The sequence below is a fragment of the Rhinatrema bivittatum genome, chromosome 3, assembly GCF_901001135.1.
Source record: "Rhinatrema bivittatum chromosome 3, aRhiBiv1.1, whole genome shotgun sequence".
Lineage (NCBI taxonomy): Eukaryota > Metazoa > Chordata > Amphibia > Gymnophiona > Rhinatrematidae > Rhinatrema > Rhinatrema bivittatum.
This window is the reverse complement of record NC_042617.1, coordinates 254,004,421-254,025,338: the sequence shown is the minus strand read 5'-3', so window position 1 is coordinate 254,025,338 and position 20,918 is coordinate 254,004,421. Positions and strand designations below refer to the sequence as shown.

Genomic DNA, 20,918 nt, shown 5'->3' with positions numbered 1-20,918 from the left:
AGCAGGAGGAATGGAAAATGGTCTCAATGGAGACTTAGGTTTTGACAGTTCCATCGATGATTTTGTTTTCTTTTTATGTGGCATCAATGGTAGTGAAATAGGCATCGATGGATTGATCCAGATAGGCCCGATGGTCCTGGAAGTGGCTGATCGGAATCGGCACCGGTGGATCCGGTTTTGCTTAATCGGTTTGTCTTCGGCCTCAATGGCACCAGTTGAGTTGGCAAGGCACAGAGTAAGGAATCAAGCAGAGACAGTAACAGCTGAAGCATCGATGCCTCTGGAGTCAGTGGAGGTATGGGAACCGGCACTGGTGGATGGAGGTCATGGAGGGCATAGACTACTGCCTGGCGGATGAATCCATCCAGTTCCTCCGATAGCTGATGCGGACAGAACGGCTATAGGGTGGTGGCAGGGGAGGCAAAACTGGCTGCACCACAGATTCCTGTGGGAGCTCAGTAACCAGCACCGATGTCAGAGGCGATTGCCTCTGTTCCCGGAATCGATGGCATCAAAGCTTCTTTGATCCTGGGGTTTTTAGCGGGGGGGTCGATAGGAACTGAACTCACCCCGGATCGGAATCGGCACCGGGCGGTTCCCGTCGATTGCCGATGACCGTGTTTTTCACAGTGCTCTCTTTTTTCAAGTACTGATGCAGACTTTGTCGATGCCTTCGATGGAGTTTGGGGATAGCGGGTCCCCACTACCCCCCTGCACCCGGTGGGTTTTAAGAATTACCTTTTTTGCAACTCCTGCCAGTGACGATGGAACGAGCTGTATATTGAAAGGTGTTTCATTTTATCTAGAGGGCCCGTCTACCTTTAGAAGTCATCTCGGCGCACTGTACACATGATGAAACTTTGCGTCCGGGGCAGAGGCATAGAACATACTCGATATGTGGATCGGTGATGGCTAACTGCAGCATGAAAAAAGAAGACTGAAGGAGACCCCTGTGGTTCGAGGGGATCATGGCATGCTGGGCATGCTCAGTGTGCCAGTCAAAAGTTTCTAGAAACTTTGGCAGAAAGTTTTTCTGTGATAGGGCTCCATCCAGTGACATCACCCATACGTGAGGACTATCATCCTGCTTGTCCTGGGATAAAGTTTTACGTCATTTGAAACGGTCAACCTACAAGGGCTATGGCGTCATAACAACCGTATGCGTATACATAGTATGTGAGGTCTGATTCAGAGAGGAACTTGCATAGGGGGAGAGATATATTATTGAAGATACTGAATGCCCTGCCAGTTGTGGTGGTACATTCTGGGATTGTGTCTCAGAAGTCAATACTTTCCTGAGACCACACTCCACCGAAGTCCAACACAGCTGGAACATTGGAAAGGCAGGTCAGGAATCAAGCCACTCAAGATCCCTCTCTTCAGCATAAGGAGCACCACAAAAACCTTCCTTGGGAAACAAAGGATTCTCTCTAACTGGGAGGCACGAGAGCAGAGCTGTTCCAGAGATGAGACTGAACCCACCTTTCCGCTAAGTTCCAGAAGGGACTCTTAGTACTACCTACCTCTTGACTGCCAAATCACAATGTCTGACTTCTGGTCTCCCTTTCCCTTTTATTTGTTGGGGCTTATCTCTTTCAAGACAGAGATTGTTAAGTAAGAATGGGATGGGTTCAACAATACAGAAGTGCTCTAATAGTAGCTACTTTGTGTATATATATATATATATGTACAAGTTGTTCTTGTTCAATGTACTTTACTAATGTTTGTATACAAAAATCCAATATAAAAAAACAAAACAAAACGAAGAGGTACAAAATATTTTTACTTGTTTTCCCCATCGTCCATGGCTCACCCAGCCAATCAGGTTCAGAATTAAAGACCTTTTTAGAACTGTTGTGTATTTTTACTACTGGGATTGGTAGGCTATTACCTACCTAGTTAAGTATTTAATATTTATCATACTGTATTGAAAAGTGGAATGATATCTTCTGTGAAAATGAAACTATAAATAAAACACAGGACTTTGGAATTCAAACGTTAATAAAACTGATTCAGGAAGTAGTACTAGCAACAAATTATAGCATACAAATGGACAGGAGTGAAAATAGTACACAGTAATAGTGTATACTATAAAACATATGCGCTTCATTTCTAAATTTTAAAAATAAACAACAAATGTGACTTACTCATGTGTGTGCGCACATAATTCTGAAAACTCATTAAAACACTGAAATGTGGACTGGTCTGGTAGCTCAGAGGCTGTGTGGAAGGTCCCTGGTTTGATCTCAGAGTTTCACACTCTGGGTTGACTTGGATTAGGGATGCTGCAGAGCCAGTGTTCACAGCCCTTGGGATAAGGGAGGGACTCATGGTCATTAAGGATGTTATCTGGTGGCTGGGTTTAAAGCTCATAAGGGGTTTTGGAAGGAGTCCTGGGATATGGCTCCCAGGCTCAGGATGGTTGCTACAATAAGCAGACTAGAACAGCAAGGGTGGTTCTATTAAAATAGGGGAAAATCCTCAAGTATTTGCAAATGACATCTCATGGTGCCAGAATCTTAGCGCTGGTTCCAACTGAGCTGAAAGAAAAGGATGAACTATAGGGCTAAATCCCACTGTCCCCACCCTAACAAAAAAACAAACAAAACAAAAACACTCCCTACACTGATGTGCAAATGTTTCTTTGACATAACATGTGACCAGATGTACCAAGCATTTCCCTCCATGCACAAAATAAGAAAAATCGCTTAATACATCTAACCCACAGTCATCTGCAACACTATTAAGATAACTGAACACATACAAGAAAAAATTTTACACTGAATCTTAGGATACCGTATGCTTTTTGCTATCTTATCCATAGTGGGAAAACACTTTGCTGGTTGATAATGGAAGGAAAGAAACATCTGTTCAGTAAAGAGGTTAGAACAAACACACCTCTGCATATTTTAAATCTAAAGGTTATTCACAAGAACTCACCGAAACAAAAAAAAAAGGAGTTAATACTTAATCTTACAGAGGTAAATAATGAGAAAAAATAATCAGCAGTGTTTATATTTTCTAAGTTGTGTATATTATCAAACGAGCAAAATTAAAATGGAGGCAAGGTCTGATTAATCGCTTCTGGATCCTATGAATATGGTCTCACATCAAAGTATCAACGGTGGATATAACTCATGCCATCTTCCTGCCTCTCTATAGATGTGATGAAGTGGAGAAACAGAGCTTCAAGGTGTAAGGGTTAGAACCATCTGTTGATATGAAACAAAAGCAGAAATTTAATGTTATGGGTTTTTTCTTTTTCCTGTCTTTTCTTCAGTTGAACCTAACAGTTGCTTCAGAGTACAGGTTAAAAGTGAACATTTCCAACTTTTTTTTTCCCCAAAAGATATTTGCTATATTTATAGAATAAAGAAACTCAGTAGGGGGGGGGGAGGGGGAGAAGCCATTCAGACTTCTAGATTTGTTAGTTAAGCTCACCAACATACCAGTGGCATAGCTTGATGAAAGCTACAACATGAGACTAAAAATGTTGGTACACATGTTTAATATCAGGAAAAAAAAGGCACTATTAAAAAAACCTATTATATTTCTGTTAAAGTCTACATGCTCAGTTCTGCTGAAGCCATGGTAAGAAAAGCTATACTACTATTTTTAAGGGGAGCTGCTCCACAAGACTTAGACTGATGACAAATACATTTAAACTATCCTTAAATTATTAATTTGAGCTAGCAAAAAATAATTCTAGAACAAATAAAGCTCAGGGATGGATTGTTATGTTAATTTAGGTATTTTGAAGGATATGTCATGAGTACATTACTTTCTGGGATAATTGCCTATGAAGAAGTCACAAGAAGTAATAATGTTCACTCTATTAAACTTAGAAGAGAACTTTTAGATACACTTATAAATGTAAGAAAAATATGAAAAACTGATTTTACGCAGGATTCTGCCAGAGGCAGCAACAAGACACAGACAGTAACTTATAAAGCAGTTCATAGAAAACATGACTGCAGTTAAGATTAACTGAATTAATTTGTTGGAGAGGATATGAACAGCCCAGCTCTTTCTTATATAGGATTTGGACAATGCAACAAATTAATAACTTCTGGCATTAAGAGATATATATTTAGTAAAGTGTGAATGTGTTTTGCATTTAATACAGATTGTGTTAAAATTGAATATACAAAGTTATGCTAATTGGTTCATTAACATTTAATATTAGTTGTGTTTTAACACAAAAATTCATACTAATGCCATCATCAATGCAAATACAATTTTAGATATGTAATTAAAAGCTTTTACGTTAAATACACATAGAAACGTATTTATGTGTTGACATGCTTTAACTTGATATTTTCTAAAGGGCATTAAGGTTTTAGTAAATATTGCATTAAATATGCCCCAAAGCTTCTTACTTCATAGAACACAGATAATCAGACAGGATGGTTTTTGGGTTTTTTTTTTTAGCACTTTTTGTACCATTCTGGTTATCTACAAGATCAGTGGAAAAGCATACATGAAATCCAGTTGAGCAGAAAACACATCCTTAATGGATCCAAATTCGCTTTCTTCCGATGCAAAAAAAGTCAACTGAGGGGTGTCCCAAAGACTGAATAATCTGTTGGCTGTTGACTACTGCAGGAACCATTTGTGCACACAAAATACCCTGCTGAGGCAGTCCGCTAACATGTTGGTGATCCCCAGAAGGTAGGCAGCTTGCAGACAGTTTAATGTTTGCATTACTATATCTTTATTACCTCTTGGCAGAGTGTCCATGACCCTGTGTCTCCTTGTTTGCTGACACAAAGCTGTGTCTGGATGAATGAAAATGCTCTTCTCCTGGAGGAGATGCAAAAAGGCCATTAGGGTATGTGATCACTCTCAGTTCTAAACGTTTGACCTGAAACTGCCTTTCTGCTAATTACCAAGTCCCCTGGATGCAGAAGGGACCCATTGTGGGCTCCCCATTCCTGGGTGGAGGCATCAATGGCTAATGTCACCTGATAAGGAAATAGACTTGTGCTCCCTCTTGAAGAATGTAGAGTCTAGCCACTAGTGAAGCTCTTGTTTCATTTCCTGTGAGACATTCACCAAGGTTGTCAAAGGCTGAATTAACTGGTCCCAGTGGGAGCAGAGACCATAATTGCAGGAGGTGCATGTGGAGGCTAGTTAGTGATACTATATCAACTGCTGCTGCCATGAGGCCCAGAACAGTTAGGACTTCCTTGGCTTTTGTCTGATCTGTGTTCAGCAATCAAAAAAGTCTCGATTTGCTGGAAGAAATGTTTTCTCTTGTATAGAGTCTATCCATGCTTCAATGAATTTGTTTTTCTGAGATGGAATTAGAGTCTATTTTTCAAAATTTACTAGGAATTCTAATTGATTAAGAGCTGAATTGACTTCTGCAGGTGGTCAGTACTTCTTCCTGGGAAGTCATAATCACTAGCCGGTTGTCCACATAAGGGAAGACCAGATGCCTTGATAATGGAGATGCGCTGCTACTACTGCTAGGCATTTAGTAAAGGCCCTCGTGATGCTGACAAATTAAAGATGAGTACCAAATACTGTTAGTGAGAGGATTCCATCACAAAGTGTAGATAGTGCCAGGAGGTGGCATGGATGGGTATGTGAGCAAAGGCATCCTTCAGATTGAGAACACACTTCCTCCCCCTGGATGAAGGGTAGAATTCTGTGGAGGGAGTTCATTTTGAATTTCTTCCAAAGCAGATTCTTATTTAGGTTTCTTAAATCCAGGATAGGTCTTAATCCTCCAGATTTCTTGGGGGATAAGGAATTAGCAGGAATAGAACCTCTGGCCATGTTGATCAAACAAGACAAGTTCTATTGCCTACTGTGTGAGGAGCAAGTCCACCTCCAGGCAGATCTGGATTTAAGGATGAGCAATGGTGAAGTATGGGAAGCCAGGAGAAATGCAAGCAGTAAGCAGAACCTACAATTTTGAGAATTCAATAGTCTTTAGTAATCTTGTGACATTCCTCCAGGTAAAGGCAAATTCTCCCTCCTACCAGAGAGGATGAATATTAGGTTGAACAAACAGTCAAAAACTTGTTCAAGGATTCGGCTGCATTTGCTGTGTCACTTTTGGTTCGCATCTTTTGAACTGTTGGCTTTGAGCCAGAAGTAATTGCTGTGGAAACAGAGGTGGAACTCTGTACCACTGGAATTGCCGGAAATTGTGTTGCTGAAAGTATGACTGCTCATAATTGAACTAGGGCTGCCTTGAAATGGACTATGGTTCTGAGCTGGTGGAGAGCTCAGCCACACGTTGCTCCTTGATTTAAGCAACAGTTTCTCAGAGTCTGTCTCCGAAGAGATGATCTCCCAGACAGGAGACGCCCACTAACTTATCAAGGACATTGTTACACAAACTGCTGGCCCTCAAACATTCAGCATGCTCCAATGGAGGCTGATGAAGAGAGGACCATCAAATTGAATACATCGTAAACTGATCTAATAAGACTACATACACACTGTGGGTATGCAGTGTAGCCATCCACTGGAGGGAAAAAAATAGCTTCCATTTTTTTTTTTTTTTAAATACAATCAAGTAAGTATTGAACCATATCAAATTTTAAGCAGAAATATGTGCATTGAAGCATGGAGCTCTGGACACCTTTTTACCAAAGTTGCCCAGTCCCTGGTAGAATATATGAGAACATTCTCGTCTTTGTCCTTTTCAGCACTGACTCCACCACCACCACCACCAATTGATGAGGCAAAACCTGAAGACTTCTGGACACTATACTTGAGATCTAATTTTCTGACTACTGGGGCACAGGATTTTCCCTACAATGCTTCTAATTTTTGCAAGATAGCATGGATTGGAATGGCTGCCAGCTCTGCCGGAGTATCTAGAATCTGAAGGCCAAAGACTTCTGTGCGAGAGTCCCTGTTCTTATGGACGTCCACTTAAAGCGCCTTACCCAACTTATCCAGAAACCTGGAATAAGAGGTAGTCATCTGGAGACAAGCGATCTACTCAGGTAGGGGTTAGAGAGTATTCCTGAACACTTCTCAGATGCTAGAGGGGAAGGAACACTAATCAGGGCCCCAATGATAAAGTAAGCGAGTTGGTCACCTGGGAGGGATGTATATCCCTGTACATATTCTCCAACTGGCTGGAGTCTGCTGCAAGTTTGTGCCAAGAACTAGAACCATCTCATAGGGGTTCTAATGGAGTACCTGTCCAGTTAGGGGTTACTGATATGACTCCTTGCAGGTAACAGTGGGAAACAGTTTACATATTTAATAATCATAATGTACATATGTTAAAATATACAACATCAGTATAAAATTGACATACTACAAACAAACAATAAAAACAAAAACATATAATTGACTGGCAATTTAAACTGTGGTTTCTAGATCCTCAAGGGGGAAAGGCTAAAGAAAAAAAGATAAGCCTTAAGTAGCTTTCTGAATCAAAGAAAATCTGGTTCAGCTCTAAGCTCTTCCAGCAGAGAGTTCCAAGATGTAGGCCTGGCTATGTAAAAAATCCATGCTCTGGATTCTTCTAAACAAGGAAACTTGAGTGATAGCATTTATAACAAATGTTTGTTAGAATAACAGAAGGGATGAGTAGGTAAATAGTGGTGTACTGCTGATTGAATGCTTGATGGAGCAAGACTATGGAAAGACTTGAAAATACATCTTACCCTCCATGAAACAGGAAGCCAATACAAGTTAGCTAGAACAGGCGTTATATGCTCTCACAGCGGAGAATCTATGATTAATCGTGCATCGGAGTTTCAAATTGGAGAAATTACTTACCTGATAATTTCGTTTTCCTTAGTGTAGACAGATGGACTCAGGACCAATGGGTATAATGTACTCCTGATAGTTGGAGACGGATCAGATTTAAATCTGATGTCAGCCCTAGTACATATACCGCTGCAGGAAGTGCAGCTCTTCAGTATTCTCCTCGAAAAGCATTGTGGATATATGTGTGACTGATTAATTTGATTAACTTGAATAACTTCATAACTTGGTTAAACTTTATAACCTATAAATAAATAAATAAATAAAACTTGAACTGGTTGAATTGGCTATAGCTGGAGACCGCCAGTGCCCTCAACCGGAAAGCATCGACACCCGGTAGGGTGGGTGTCCTAAGTGAAGGAAAGCATGGCTTACCCTTGTATCATTTGAAATTCCATGAGTGATGGCAGCCAAGGGTGGGATGCTGAGTCCATCTGTCTACACTAAGGAAAACGAAATTATCAGGTAAGTAATTTCTCCATTTCCTAGTGTGTAGCAGATGGACTCAGGACCAATGGGATGTATAAAAGCTACTCCTGAACTGGGTGGGAGGCTGCCAGTGACCCACTTAGTACTGCCCTCGCAAATGCCGTGTCCTCCCGAGCCTGAACATCCAGGCAGTTGAACTTGGAGAAGGTGTGGATGGAGGACCATGTCGCCGCCCTGCAAATCTCGGCAGGTGACAACATTCTGGTTTCTGCCCAGGACACTGCCTGGGCTCTAGTAGAATGGGCCTTGACTAGTAGAATGGGCCTTGACTTGTAGAAGCGGCAGCTTGCCTGCTTCTACGTAGGCCGCCTTGATGACTTCCTTGATCCAGCGGGCTATGGTTGCCCGCGAGGCCGCTTCCCCTTGTCTCTTCCCGCTGTGAAGGATGAATAGGTGGTCCGTTTTTCGTACGGGTTCCGACATTTCCAGGTATCTGGATAGAAGTCTGCCGATGTTGAGGTGGCGTAGACATCGGGCTTCTTCCGAATTCTTAAACTCATCCGGCGCTGGTAGCGAGATGGTTTGGTTAAGATAGAAGTGTGACACCACTTTGGGAAGGAACGAAGGGACCGTGCGTAGCTGGATGGTTCACGGGGTAAGCCTGAGGAATGGCTCACGGCAGGACAGTGCTTGCAGTTCCAAGATGCAGCGGGCTGAACAAATTGCCAGCAGGAATGCTGTCTTCAAAGTCAATAGTCTGAGAGACAGTCCTCGGGAGGGGCCTGAAGGAGGCTCCTGCTAGAAAATCCAGGACCAGGTTGAGATTCCAAAGAGGTACCGGCCACTTTAGGGGTGGGCGGATGTGTTTGACTCCTTTCAGGAAGCGTGAATCGTCCAGGTGAGAAGCTATGCCGTCGCTCTCGTTCTTGGTGTCATAGCATGACAATGCGGCCACTTGTACCTTGATGGAGTTGAGGGGCAATCCCTTCTGTAGCCCATTCTGTAGGAATTCCAAGATCGCGGGAACTTTGACTGAGCATGGTATGTCATCATGGTCTTCGCACCAGGCTTCGAATACTCTCCAAATCCTAATGTACGGCAAGGATGTGGAGAACTTGCGTGCTCGGAGGAGGGTGTCGATTACAGCCCCCGAGTATCCGCTCTCTCTCAGGCGAGCCCTCTCAATGGCCAGGCCGTAAGAGAGAACCAAGCTGGATCCTCGTGGAGGATCGGCCCTTGTTAAAGCAAGTCTCTGTGTGGAGGCAGCGGCAGGGGGGTCCCTGCCAGTAGTCTTCTCATGTCTGTGTACCATGGTCTTCTTGGCCAGTCCGGGGCCACCAGAAGTACTAGTCCCCTGTGTAGCTGTATCTTGTGAATGACTGCGCCCAAAAGGGGCCACGGCGGGAAGGAGTATAATAGAGTACCCTGTAGCCAGGTCTGTACCACGGCATCAATCCCCTGGGACTGAGGTTCCGCCTGCGGCTGAAGTACCTGGGTACTTGGGCGTTGGACCGGTTTGCCAACAGGTCCATGTCCGGGGTTCCTCACCGGTTCACTATCATTTGGAACGCTGCGGTCGACAGCTTCCATTCTCCTTGGTCTAGACTTTCTCTGCTGAGGTAGTCCGCCGTGATGTTGTCTTTCCCGGCGATGTGGACAGCAGAGATCTCCTGGAGATTTACTTCTGCCCACGACATTAGGGGGTCTATTTACAGAGACACCTGTTGGCTTCTGGCTCCCCCCTGATGGTTGATGTAGGCCACTGTTGTGGCGTTGTCCAACATTACTCTGACCGCTTTGTCTCGGAGCCTGTGAACGAACCGTAGGCAGGCTAGTCTGACCGCCCGCACTTCTAGGCGGTTGATGTTCCATCCCGACTCTTCCGTGTTCCACTGCCCTTGGGCGGTTAGCTCCTCGCAGTATGCTCTCCATTCTCTTAGGCTGGCGTCTGTGGTGAGCAGCGTCCAGGCTGGTGAAGATAGTCTTGTTCCCTGGCTCAGGTGGCTGACCTGCAGCCACCATCGTAGCTGGGTCCGGACTCTGCCCGGGAGTGGTAGACGTGCAGCGTAGTTCTGAGACAGTGGATTCCATCGCGATAGGAGTGAGCGCTGTAGGGGGTCGCATGAGGGCTCGTACCCATAACACTACTTCCAGTGTGGATGCCATCAGACCGAGGACTTGCAGGTAATCCCATGCTGTGGGTCGAGGTTCGCTCAGCAGGATTTGTAACGGTTCCTCAGTTTTGATCTTCTTGTGGGAGCCAGGCTGACCTTGTCTTCTTTGGTGTCGAATCGGACTCCTAGGTATTCTAGAGAATGTGAGGGCTGCAGACAACACTTGTTTGTGTTGACCACCCAACTGAGGCTCTCCAGTAGAGTTTTGACTCTGTTGGTTGCTTGGTGACTTTCCTTTGGGGATTTCGCCCTGATCAGCCAATCGTCTAGGTAAGGGTGTACGAGGATTCCTTCCTTCCAGAGTGTTGCCGCCACCACCACTATGATCTTGGTGAACGTCCGGGGTGCTGTGGCTATCCCGAAGGGTAGTGCTCGTAACTGGTAATGATGGTCCAGGATTTTGAAGTGTAGGAAGCGCTGATGTTCCCGATGGATCGGGATGTGTAGGTAGGCTTCCGAAAGATCCAGGGATGTGAGAAACTCTCCCGGTTGTATCGCCCTTATTACAGAGCTTAGGGTTTCCCATTCGGAAGCGGGGAATCCTCAGGTGGCGGTTGACAGACTTGAGGTCCAGGATGGGCCTGAACGTCCCCGCTTTCTTGGGGACAATAAATGGAATAATGCCCAGTATTTATTTCTTGTGGGGGTACTGGGGTTATGGTCTCGAGGGCCAGTAGTCTGGTCAGTGTAGCTTCCACTGCCACCCTCTTGGAGGGGTCGTGGCAGGGGGATTCCACGAACTTGTCTGGAGGGGTTCGTAGGAAATCCAGGTAGTACCCCTCTCGAATGATGGTTAGGACTCACTTATCCGAAGTTATATCGACCCATCTGTGGTAGAATAGGGCAAGTCTGGCCCCTATGGCTTCTTCCCTTGGATGGGTCGGCTGGGGCCTGGACCCGAGCTTGTTCCTCCTTTTGTTGTGCTTGTTCCGAAAGGGCTGGTTCCTGCCTGTAGGGCGGGGCACTTGATTGTTTCTGTATGGATTGAAGCGCTGTGAACCTCTGCCCTGGAGGATCGGGGGAAGGGACGCTGGTTTCTGTTGCTTTTGTCCTCCGGTAGCCGCGGTAGTGGGGACTCGCCCCATTTGTCAGCCAGTTTCTCTAGTTCACTGCCGAACAGGAGGGATCCCTTGAAGGGCATCCTTGTGAGTCTCGATGTGGAAGACGCGTCGGCCGACCAGCTTCGGAACCAGAGTTGTCTCCTGGCTGCCACAGCTGATGACACACCTCTAGCTGCGGTGCGCGTACCAGGTTGGAAGCAGCATCCGCGAGGAATGATACTGCTGGTTCCATGGCTTCCCCAGGGGTGTTGCTGCTGGTCTGTGATAGGCAGGCATGTGTCACAACAGTGCAGCAGGCCGCTATTTGTAGGGACATAGCGGCGACATCAAAGGACTGTTTAAGGATGGATTCCAGACGTCTGTCTTGCGCATCTTTGAGGGCTGCATCTCCCTCCACTGGGATAGTGGTGCACTTCAAGATCACGCAGACCATAGCATCCACTTTTGGGCATGTCAGAAGGTCTTTGGCCGCTGGGTCCAGTGGGTACATGGCTGCCATAGCCTGTCCCCCTTTGAATGTGGACTCTGGAGCAATCCATTCCAGGTCAATTAGCTGTTGGACGGCTTGTAGCAGAGGGAAATGGTGGGAGGTCTGACGGAGTCCCTCTAGCAGAGGATTCGTCTTAGGTTCCCCCGAGGTACTTGTGCCCGGGATTGCAAGTTCCTTCAGGCTGCTGGTGACCAGGTCTGGAAGCTCGTCCTTGGTGAAGAAGCGTCTCATGGTCCGGTGAAGCTCTGCCCCCGGGAGTTCCCCTTCCTCCAGGGGCTCTGATTCCTCCTCCGAGATGTCAGTGTCCCCATAAGTGGGGCTTCCGGGGGGGGGGTGGGGGGTGTGTGGATTCATTACCCTGGGCCTAGCGGGGCCCGGAACGTAGCGGTCCTCTGGTGAAGGCTGTGGCCGAGTTAACTGGAGGCTCCATCTGCATGTGAACGAAGGTGTGTAGGCCTTTGAAAAATTCCACCCAGGAAATAGACGCTGGATCCAAGCTAAGAGGCGCTGTGTCCCTGGGAAGCCCCGTTTGAGGGGGGGTCCCGCTGGGGTTTGCTAGGTCCGGGGTACTTATTGAGGAACTAGCACTCAGGCCCAGATAGGGCTGGCCCTGGGCTTGATCCCCCAGGGCCTCGCCCTCTTCGTGTTGTGCGGCTGTGATGTGGCATGCTGGGCAGAGGCCCTGAACCTTGAGCTCTTCTGGTGGTGCTATCGATATAGATGCGTAAAATCTCTTGTGCGTCGAATATGTGCATGTGGACGGATGTGCGCGCTGATGTGAGCACAAGTCGCAGTTATGCGCCTGGCCTAGTAAGCGCAAGTTGCGCGCAGCACCGGAGCGTGCAACGTTGTGCGCACAAGTAATGTGCGCACAACTCGCCCTACGTGCACGGATCGAGATGGCAGTCAGGGCGGTGAATGGGGCCAAAATGGCGACAGCGACCACACGGGCAATATGGCAACCACTGGGGAGGGTCCCCATGTGGGAGAGCCCTTGGCTCTAACAGGGGTCGAGCCCTGCTAGGGCGGATAAACCCAGTGGCACTGATCCCGGCCGGCAACCTGTACGGCTCCTCGAGCTTCGGAGACCGGAGTCTTTAAACAAGATTTCTACCTTACCTTGTCTTCGGCGCTTCCCGGTTAAAGGTTAAACGAACGAAATGTATTTCGACAATTTATGTATGTTTCCTTAAATATATACATAATAAAATGTTTCACGACAACATATCTTGTGAAAACCTCTCATTTATATTAAAAATATATAATATTCCAAGATTAATGTTATTGTTCTAATTTATGAATAACAATAATAAAACAAAGTTATTGTGTTATTCAATTTACCTCTTTAATGAGATATATGAGCTTGATGGGATGAACACAGATTTTGAATATTTGGTGTTAATAAGAAAGTCCAAAGGGTCTTCTGCGTAATTTTAAAAAGCTGGCCAGTTTCACACTATATAATTATTTGATAGCCTCATTCAACTAATTCTACTAATTCTATATGGCTATGAGAGTGAAGACTAGAATTTATAGGAAGGGACAGAATGTCAATATAAATCCTACACCTCCAGTTCTGTAACTCTCTGCATCCACTGAAATTCCCCCAAACAATGGAGCTTGGATGTTTCCCTTACAGCTCATCATACTAAAAGATATTTTCAAATTCTGGTGTCACCTCACAGTAACAGCAGCACAAACACCTTCCACTGCCAGGCACATTGTGAACTAACACAAAGCCTCGCAAAAAAGACACTCAAAATCTATACTGCAATCCCATTATAACACAACAGTAATAACACCAAGGACTCAAACAATAACCCTACCTGTGAAAAAGCAAGGGTAAATATTACACTGGGTCCTAGAATACCAATACATCACCTACTGAGGAAACAAAACAAACCAGATTGCTATAGATCCCTATGCTAGGAGAATCTCTCATCATGGTCACACACACAGAGCAGAGACAGACCCTCACCAAATACAGAATACAAAATAAAGGAGCACAAATTAGACAAAAACTGAAATGGAAACCCCAAGAAGCCAGACTCTGTGTATTAACAATGGAAAAACAGAACCACCATTCCTCATAAAACAAATAAGATCAAGAAACATAAAGCATCAGTTATAATAGTAAAACCATACTAATAAAAGAATATTTTAAAACTACTGATAAATAGAATTTCTATTAATTAAAATCATATACATTTTTTACAATTTCCCAAATACCAATAAAATATTTAAAAACAGCACATATATCAAATAACACCCAATAATTAAAACTAATAAGGATTTTAAAAAGCCCCTGCTGTCCATACTTGGGAGCTCTTGATTTCCAGTCACCCTGATATTGTCAAGGATTAGGAGGTTATCCTCTCTCTCTCACACATACTCACATGTCCATTCTCTCTCACACATACACTGTCACATACATACATATTCATGCTCTTATACCCACCATAACTTCTCGCTCTCACAGACACTGACACACTCTCAGGCTCTAAGACACTCTCTCCCCCTCCACACACACCCCCCACACAAACTCTTACTCCCCTGGATTTTCTCATACACACTCATGCTCTCACTCTCTCTGGCTCTCTCACATACACACAAACACACACACCCAGGCAAGTTCCCAATCATTCTCACACAAACGCACACACCCAGGCAAGCTCCCAGTCATTCTCACACACTGAAACTGACCCCCAGGCAGGCTCCCATTCATTTTCACACCACTCCCTCACCATCCCAGAGGCATGCACACATTCATTCTCACACACACAGACCCCCAGGCAGGCACTGATTCATTCTCACACACACAGACCCCCAGGTAGGCACCAATTCATTCTCACACACACAGACCCCCAGGTAGGCACCAATTCATTCTCACACACACAGACCCCCAGGTAGGCACCAATTCATTCTCACACACACACACACACACACACATACACCACACACAGGCAGGCACCTATTCTCACACATACAGACCCCAGGAAGAAACCCATACATTCTCATACACAGACACACCCTCAGGCAGGCACCCATGCATTCACACACATACACCCCCAGGCAGTCTCCCATTCATACACATGCACACTAAAGGCAGACCCCCCTCTCTTTCTTTTGCCAGCAACCTCAGAGCCTCTCTCATTCCTCTGCTGCCACTGTCACTGATGCCGCATGGCTATTTGGGAGGCGCTAATTGCTGCTATTGGCACTGAAGCCCATTCTGCTGCCTCCTCTGTGTAGGCCCCATGGGTTTCCACTTCCTCCATGTTGATCTCGTACATTGTGAGATCTGCATAGATGAAGTGCTACTCTTGCACATTACCAAAGATGACATGTGCCAATCAGTAAAAAATAATTTATTTTTTTTTTACCTTTGCTATCTGATCTTAGTTTTCTATCGGTTGGTCACAGGCTTTTTTGTTCCACCTCCCCTTTCTTATTTTTTTGCCAATTCCTTTCATATTGTCTTTTTTTTCTATTTCTTTTCTCTCCATCTATCTTCTTCCCTCAAACATACAGTCAGGTTCTCATTCTCACATGCTTTCTCTCTCTCTCACACACACAGGCTCTCACATGCTCTCTCTCATACAATCATTCATACACAGTCTCTCCCTTGCACATGCTGTCTGACTCTCATACACCCAGGCTCTCTCTCACTCCCACATGCTGTCTTGCTCAAGCACAGGCTCTCACTGTCACATGCTATCTCATACAATCATTCATACACAGTCTCTCTCTTGCACATGCTGTCTGACTCTCACACACCCAGGCTCTCTCTCACTCCCACATGCTGTCTTGCTCAAGTACAGACTCTCACTGTCACATGCTCTCTCTCATACAATCATTCATACACACAGGCTCTCACTGGCACATGCTGTCTCTCTCACACACACACAGGCTCTCACATGCTGTCTCTGCAAACATTCAGGTCCTCACTCCCGCACACAATCTCTCAACTCATCTCATACACGCACTCTACGGGCCCTCAGCCTCTCTCTTACCTCTGGGCTCCTCTTCACGGGTCGCTGCAGGATGGGCTCTGCAGCGGCCCTGTTCTTTCCAGGGGCTTGTCAGTCACAATTTTTTATGAAATAGCGTTGACAGGTTAGCTGAAATCAATTCATATGGCTCACCATAGCACATACTGGGATCCATGGTTTCTCATGATTCCACAGCCATAGTAGTTACTGTATAATTTGCCTTCTCTCGTGAAACTGCAGGAAACCAACCTTACGCAGAGGGCCTTTGCTTTTTTTACTCTCCTTGCAAAGGGAGGCTGCCATCATTTTATTTTATTAAGACATTCTGCCTTGAACTGGTCCCTCTGCAATTTTTTTTTGTATCCACTGAAGGAAGGAGAAGGGCAGTAGGGGTAAAGGAGAAAGGAAGGTGAGGAGACTAGGCAAGGTTGGATGGTGTTGGGATGGAAGAATGGACAAGGGATAAGTGCAGCAACGTTTGACAGACTAGATGGGAGGAAGATGAGAGACTGAAAAGGAATGGAATGTGATTAGAGAAGGATGCAAGGGTGAAAAGGACTGGGAAAGCAGAGGTGGTTGAGAGGTATAGAGGTGCTTTGAAAGAGAGACAGTAGTGAGTGAGGTGAGAGAAAGAAGTGGAAGGAAAGTAAGAAAAAAATAGAAAAAATGAGAAAACCGAATTGAAAAAAGGAAAAAATACTGACATTAAGATGTAGAATAATTTTATTTCAAAATAGGCTTCCAATAAATTTTTTTTTTTTTTTTGCATATACAAGTTTTTGTAAATGCACCACAGAATCCCAAAACACTACCACGCAAAACTTTTTAACCCATGCCACAGAATCTTCCGCTGAGTTGCTATGGGCACCCAAGGACTATGGACTGTACAGATGCCTACTAGCAGGGCAGTAGATTTAAAAAAAAAAAAAAAAAAAAAGACAGAAACCCTAGTTCATGTGATCAGATTTAAATCAATTAAGCAGTGTTCCAGCTTCCTTCTCAGGACTTTCAATATTGTTCAAGTCCACTATTCTCTCAGCAAGGGTGCAAATGCAGTGGAATACTCTCCTCCAACCTGGCTAGCAGGAGTTCTATCTTAATGAACCACTGCATCTCAGTCCATTTTTTTTGCTCTGCACCCACACAAAAAGAGTGATGAGAATGGAAGTCAAAGAACTGGGGGAATAAATGAAAAGTAGCCATTGAACAAGTTTGCATAAGGAAAAAAAATTAAAGATAGAAAAATAAAAAATAGTATGGTTTTCAAAGTAGCTGAAAAAGAAAGAAAAACATTTCCATTCAAAAGATGCAAGGGATCTCAGAAGAAAACCAGAAAAAAATGCCTGGAAAGGCTCTGAGGAACAAGAAAAGTAGACAAGACTGTAAAGGTACAAATGAAGGAAGAGACAACTAAGGCAATAAAGCAGGATGATTTTTTTTCAAGACAATAATAAGAAACAAAGACAGGATTGTAAAACAGAGGTGAAAAGGAAGAATATGTGATGCGTAAAAAGGAAAAAAAGCAGAACAATTATTTTGTTCAGTATTCACAGAAAGATCCGAAGAAAAACAGTCTTCCTTTATACTTACTTGGAACTCTTATCTGGTAGTGATTCAATACAGTAAGGGCTTCCACTGCTTCGGTCTTGGATTCCCATTCTAACAAACCTGACAGTGTTTTAGCAGAGGCTGCAAAAACAATAATGAATGTTCAAGGTAACATGATCAGAGTGCAAAGGACGTTACCATACTGCTAAAGCCATATAAAGGTATACTGACATTTTGCATCAAACACTTTGTATTTGATAAAGAGGGGAACCTCATGGTCTTCACAGAGCTGCCAAAAGAAAAAGAAAAAATAGTTTATGGTTTAGAGGTAAATTTGATCAGAAGATAAACTGCACCCAGAAAATAAGCCTGACTAGTACCAGGAGCGTATGAGAACTCATAAGTATCCTGGGAAACCTTAACAGTGTCACAGACTTCTTATTTATTTCTAACACAGCTTTAAAATCCATGCTATTTTTGAGATTCTAATTCAGTTCTGCTGTGTCTTTCCTTTGGACAGTTGGGTTTCAGAGACACCAAGGAAATGCTTTGGCGGAGACACCAATTTGCTGAATAAGAGGCATTAAATAAGTAGCTGCATCCTGCCTTCTCATCTACTTATTTCTATAGTGCCTGGCCTACAACAAAGGCAATGGAATAACAAAAGATCAAGGAAAGTCCATGGATTGCACAAGGAAAGTTGCAGAGATTATTTCTTCACCATCTCTCCAAACCATAGGGACCCCTGCCAACTGTTTCAGGCCTTACATCTACTGCAGGTAGGCAGCTCAGATAGTGTTGGAAATTGATGAGAAAACAAGTGGCAATGAACAAAAAAGTTAATGTTTACAGCAATTTACAGTGCCATAACTTATGTACCCCTCATTTACCAGAACAATCCTTATTGCTGCAAACTGGTATTGCACTACAAAGCCCAGGCCTCTCAATGGGAACAGTGAAAAATGATTTAAAAATTAATCGTGTACTAATCATTGAACAAGCATCTGACCAAGGGAACACTGCAACTCAACCAAAATATGCAAGACAGAATTTTAACAAAACATGCAATGTTCAAGATTACAAGAAGCAAACACTTGGTAGTCCTCCCTGCTTCTCACCTTCTGGAACGTGTCCTCTTCCACACAAAGGGGAACATTGTAGTAATGCAGCACGCACGATGGTGGCTGGATTATGTTCTTGGATGCTTGACCCGCACTGGTAAATCGATTATTCTTGCTCATGGCAAAGTCCTTATAGCTACTTGTACCATCCTCCAGCTCAAATATCTGGCTTGGAACTACAGAGTACTGTTTGGATACACTGAAATATTAAAATAAAAATGAAGTGGAGAGTGTTCAATATGTGAAGATACTATAATGAGCAAGTTCTATGCATCAAGTGCCTTAACACAAACTTTAAGACAGAAAATTGTTAATAGTATAGTCTATACCATGTTTCCCAACCCACTCCTGGAGACAAACCTAACCAATCGGGTTTTCTGGATAGTCATAGTAAACATGCAGAAGGCAGATTTGAATATACTAGGTCTCCAATGTATATACACCTATTTATGCATATTTATTAAGCATATCTTGAAACCAGACTGATTAGGTTTTCTCCAGGACTAGGTTGGGATACACTGTCTACATACCATTTTCTCAAACCATTTCTGGAAGTGCACTTAAACAGCCTGGTTTTCTAGATAACCACAATGAATACTTAAAAAGATATATTTGCATGCACTGGAGACTTGGTATATACAAATCTCATGCCTACTCTTTTTGGATATCCTAAAAAGTAGACTGGCTATGTACACTTCCAGAACAGGCACTGGTTTAACATTAGGAATTCAAGAACACTGCTGAGATTCCAGGACTCTATTAACTGTGTGCTCTTAATTCAGAGCAAAAATCAAACAGATCTGCATGTAAACTAGAAAAACCTTAAAGCTCATGTACAAAAAAAACAGGATGTTGTGCAAACAAAAAGATTACTACTCAAGAACATACCTCAGCGTATACAGAATTAGCACCAGCTGGCCCGTTTTTATTTTAAGGTACAAACATCAAGGGAAATAGACTCAAACATGTCAGTAGAATATGACCGCTTCCTAACTGTTGCTCTAAGGTCAAATCACATTACCGTAAGGTGGCCAAACAGGTGGATAAAGCAACAGTAAAAGCCAGAAAGATGCTTGCCTGCATAGTGAGAGGAATGGCCAGCAGACAAAAAAAAGGAGGTAATATTGCCCCTGTATATGTTCCTGGTGAGACCTCACTTGGAATACTGTGTACAATCTGGAGCCTACTTCTTCAAAAGGATATAAACAGGATGGAGTCAGTTCAGAGAGTGGCTATTAAAACAGTCAGCAGTCTTGGTTCTAAAGCATATGGGGATAGACTTAAAGTAGGCTCTAGATCGAGGGGGTCATGAGATGAGGTTGAAAGGGGACAGACTCAAGAGTAATCTTAGTAAATATTTCTTTACAGAGATGGTGGTCGATATGTAGCCCAGTTGACGTGGTGGAGACAAAAACAGTATGTGAATTCAAGAAAGCATGGAATAAATCAGGGGATCTCTTAGGAAGTAATGATAATTATAATGCTAAATTAATTGGACAGATGGGCAGACTGGAGGGCCATATGATTTTTTCTACTGTCATGTTTCTATTATCTGTGTACATCAGCAAAAAATCAAAAGAAATACTGTTCAGCCTACTTTCTCCCCCTTTTTTAGGAAGATGGCCTACATAGACATCATGGCCATCTACTCAAAACATATTGGCATATGTAGCAATATGGTCACTGAAACCCCTTAAGAATATTATACAAATACATATTAAAAGCTGAAGCTACCCTACCCTATTATTTGTATATCCATCACTTATCACTGACATTAAAGAGAGATTTAGGTGAACAATCCTTGAAAACTGATCACTGAGCACATATTTACCAAACGTTAAGTTTCTTGCCAAATATCTTGACATTACTAAGGTGTGTGACTGCTCTTTCAACAGCATACTCATCACCCATTTCTACAAGTGCAGTGCCTGGAATGGTCTTCATAAACTTCACCTGCAATGCAATGCAGAAATAACTATAACACCAGAAGAAAGGTAGTAACAATCAGGTTTTTAAAGGTTTTTAAAGGCCTTATGCTAACAACTATTACCAATTTAGTCCACTTATCTACTAACTAGTAGAAAACCGTGAAAAAAAATTCAGAGGATGCAGCCCAATCCCATCACTGTTCCCTTCCCCTGGTCTAACCAGAGCACACTCCCATCTCTAGCCCAACCTCAGCACCGCTATCACACCCTTTCTATATCTGAATCTCTGGGCCTCAAGTTTCCTGCAGCCCACCCATCCCAGCCCTGCAGTTGTGCTTGCTGGACCTATGGATACTTTGCAAAGTGTGTTCTCCCAGGACAAGCAGGATGGTAGTCCTCACATGCTGGTGACGTCACTTGACTGAGCTCTAT

General features: G+C 43.9%; 1 protein-coding gene across 1 annotated transcript in view; it reads right to left on the bottom strand.

The window, feature by feature from the left end:
• Positions 1–1,983: 1,983 nt before the first annotated feature.
• The window catches only part of HNRNPLL (heterogeneous nuclear ribonucleoprotein L like), a 289,432-nt gene continuing 270,497 nt past the window's right edge, over positions 1,984–20,918 (bottom strand). Inside the window, 5 exon segments of the mRNA XM_029596807.1 lie at positions 1,984–3,212; positions 17,480–17,578; positions 17,669–17,726; positions 18,556–18,757; positions 20,390–20,511. Of these exon segments, the coding sequence (XP_029452667.1) occupies positions 3,157–3,212; positions 17,480–17,578; positions 17,669–17,726; positions 18,556–18,757; positions 20,390–20,511 (537 nt within the window). The 3' untranslated portion in view covers positions 1,984–3,156.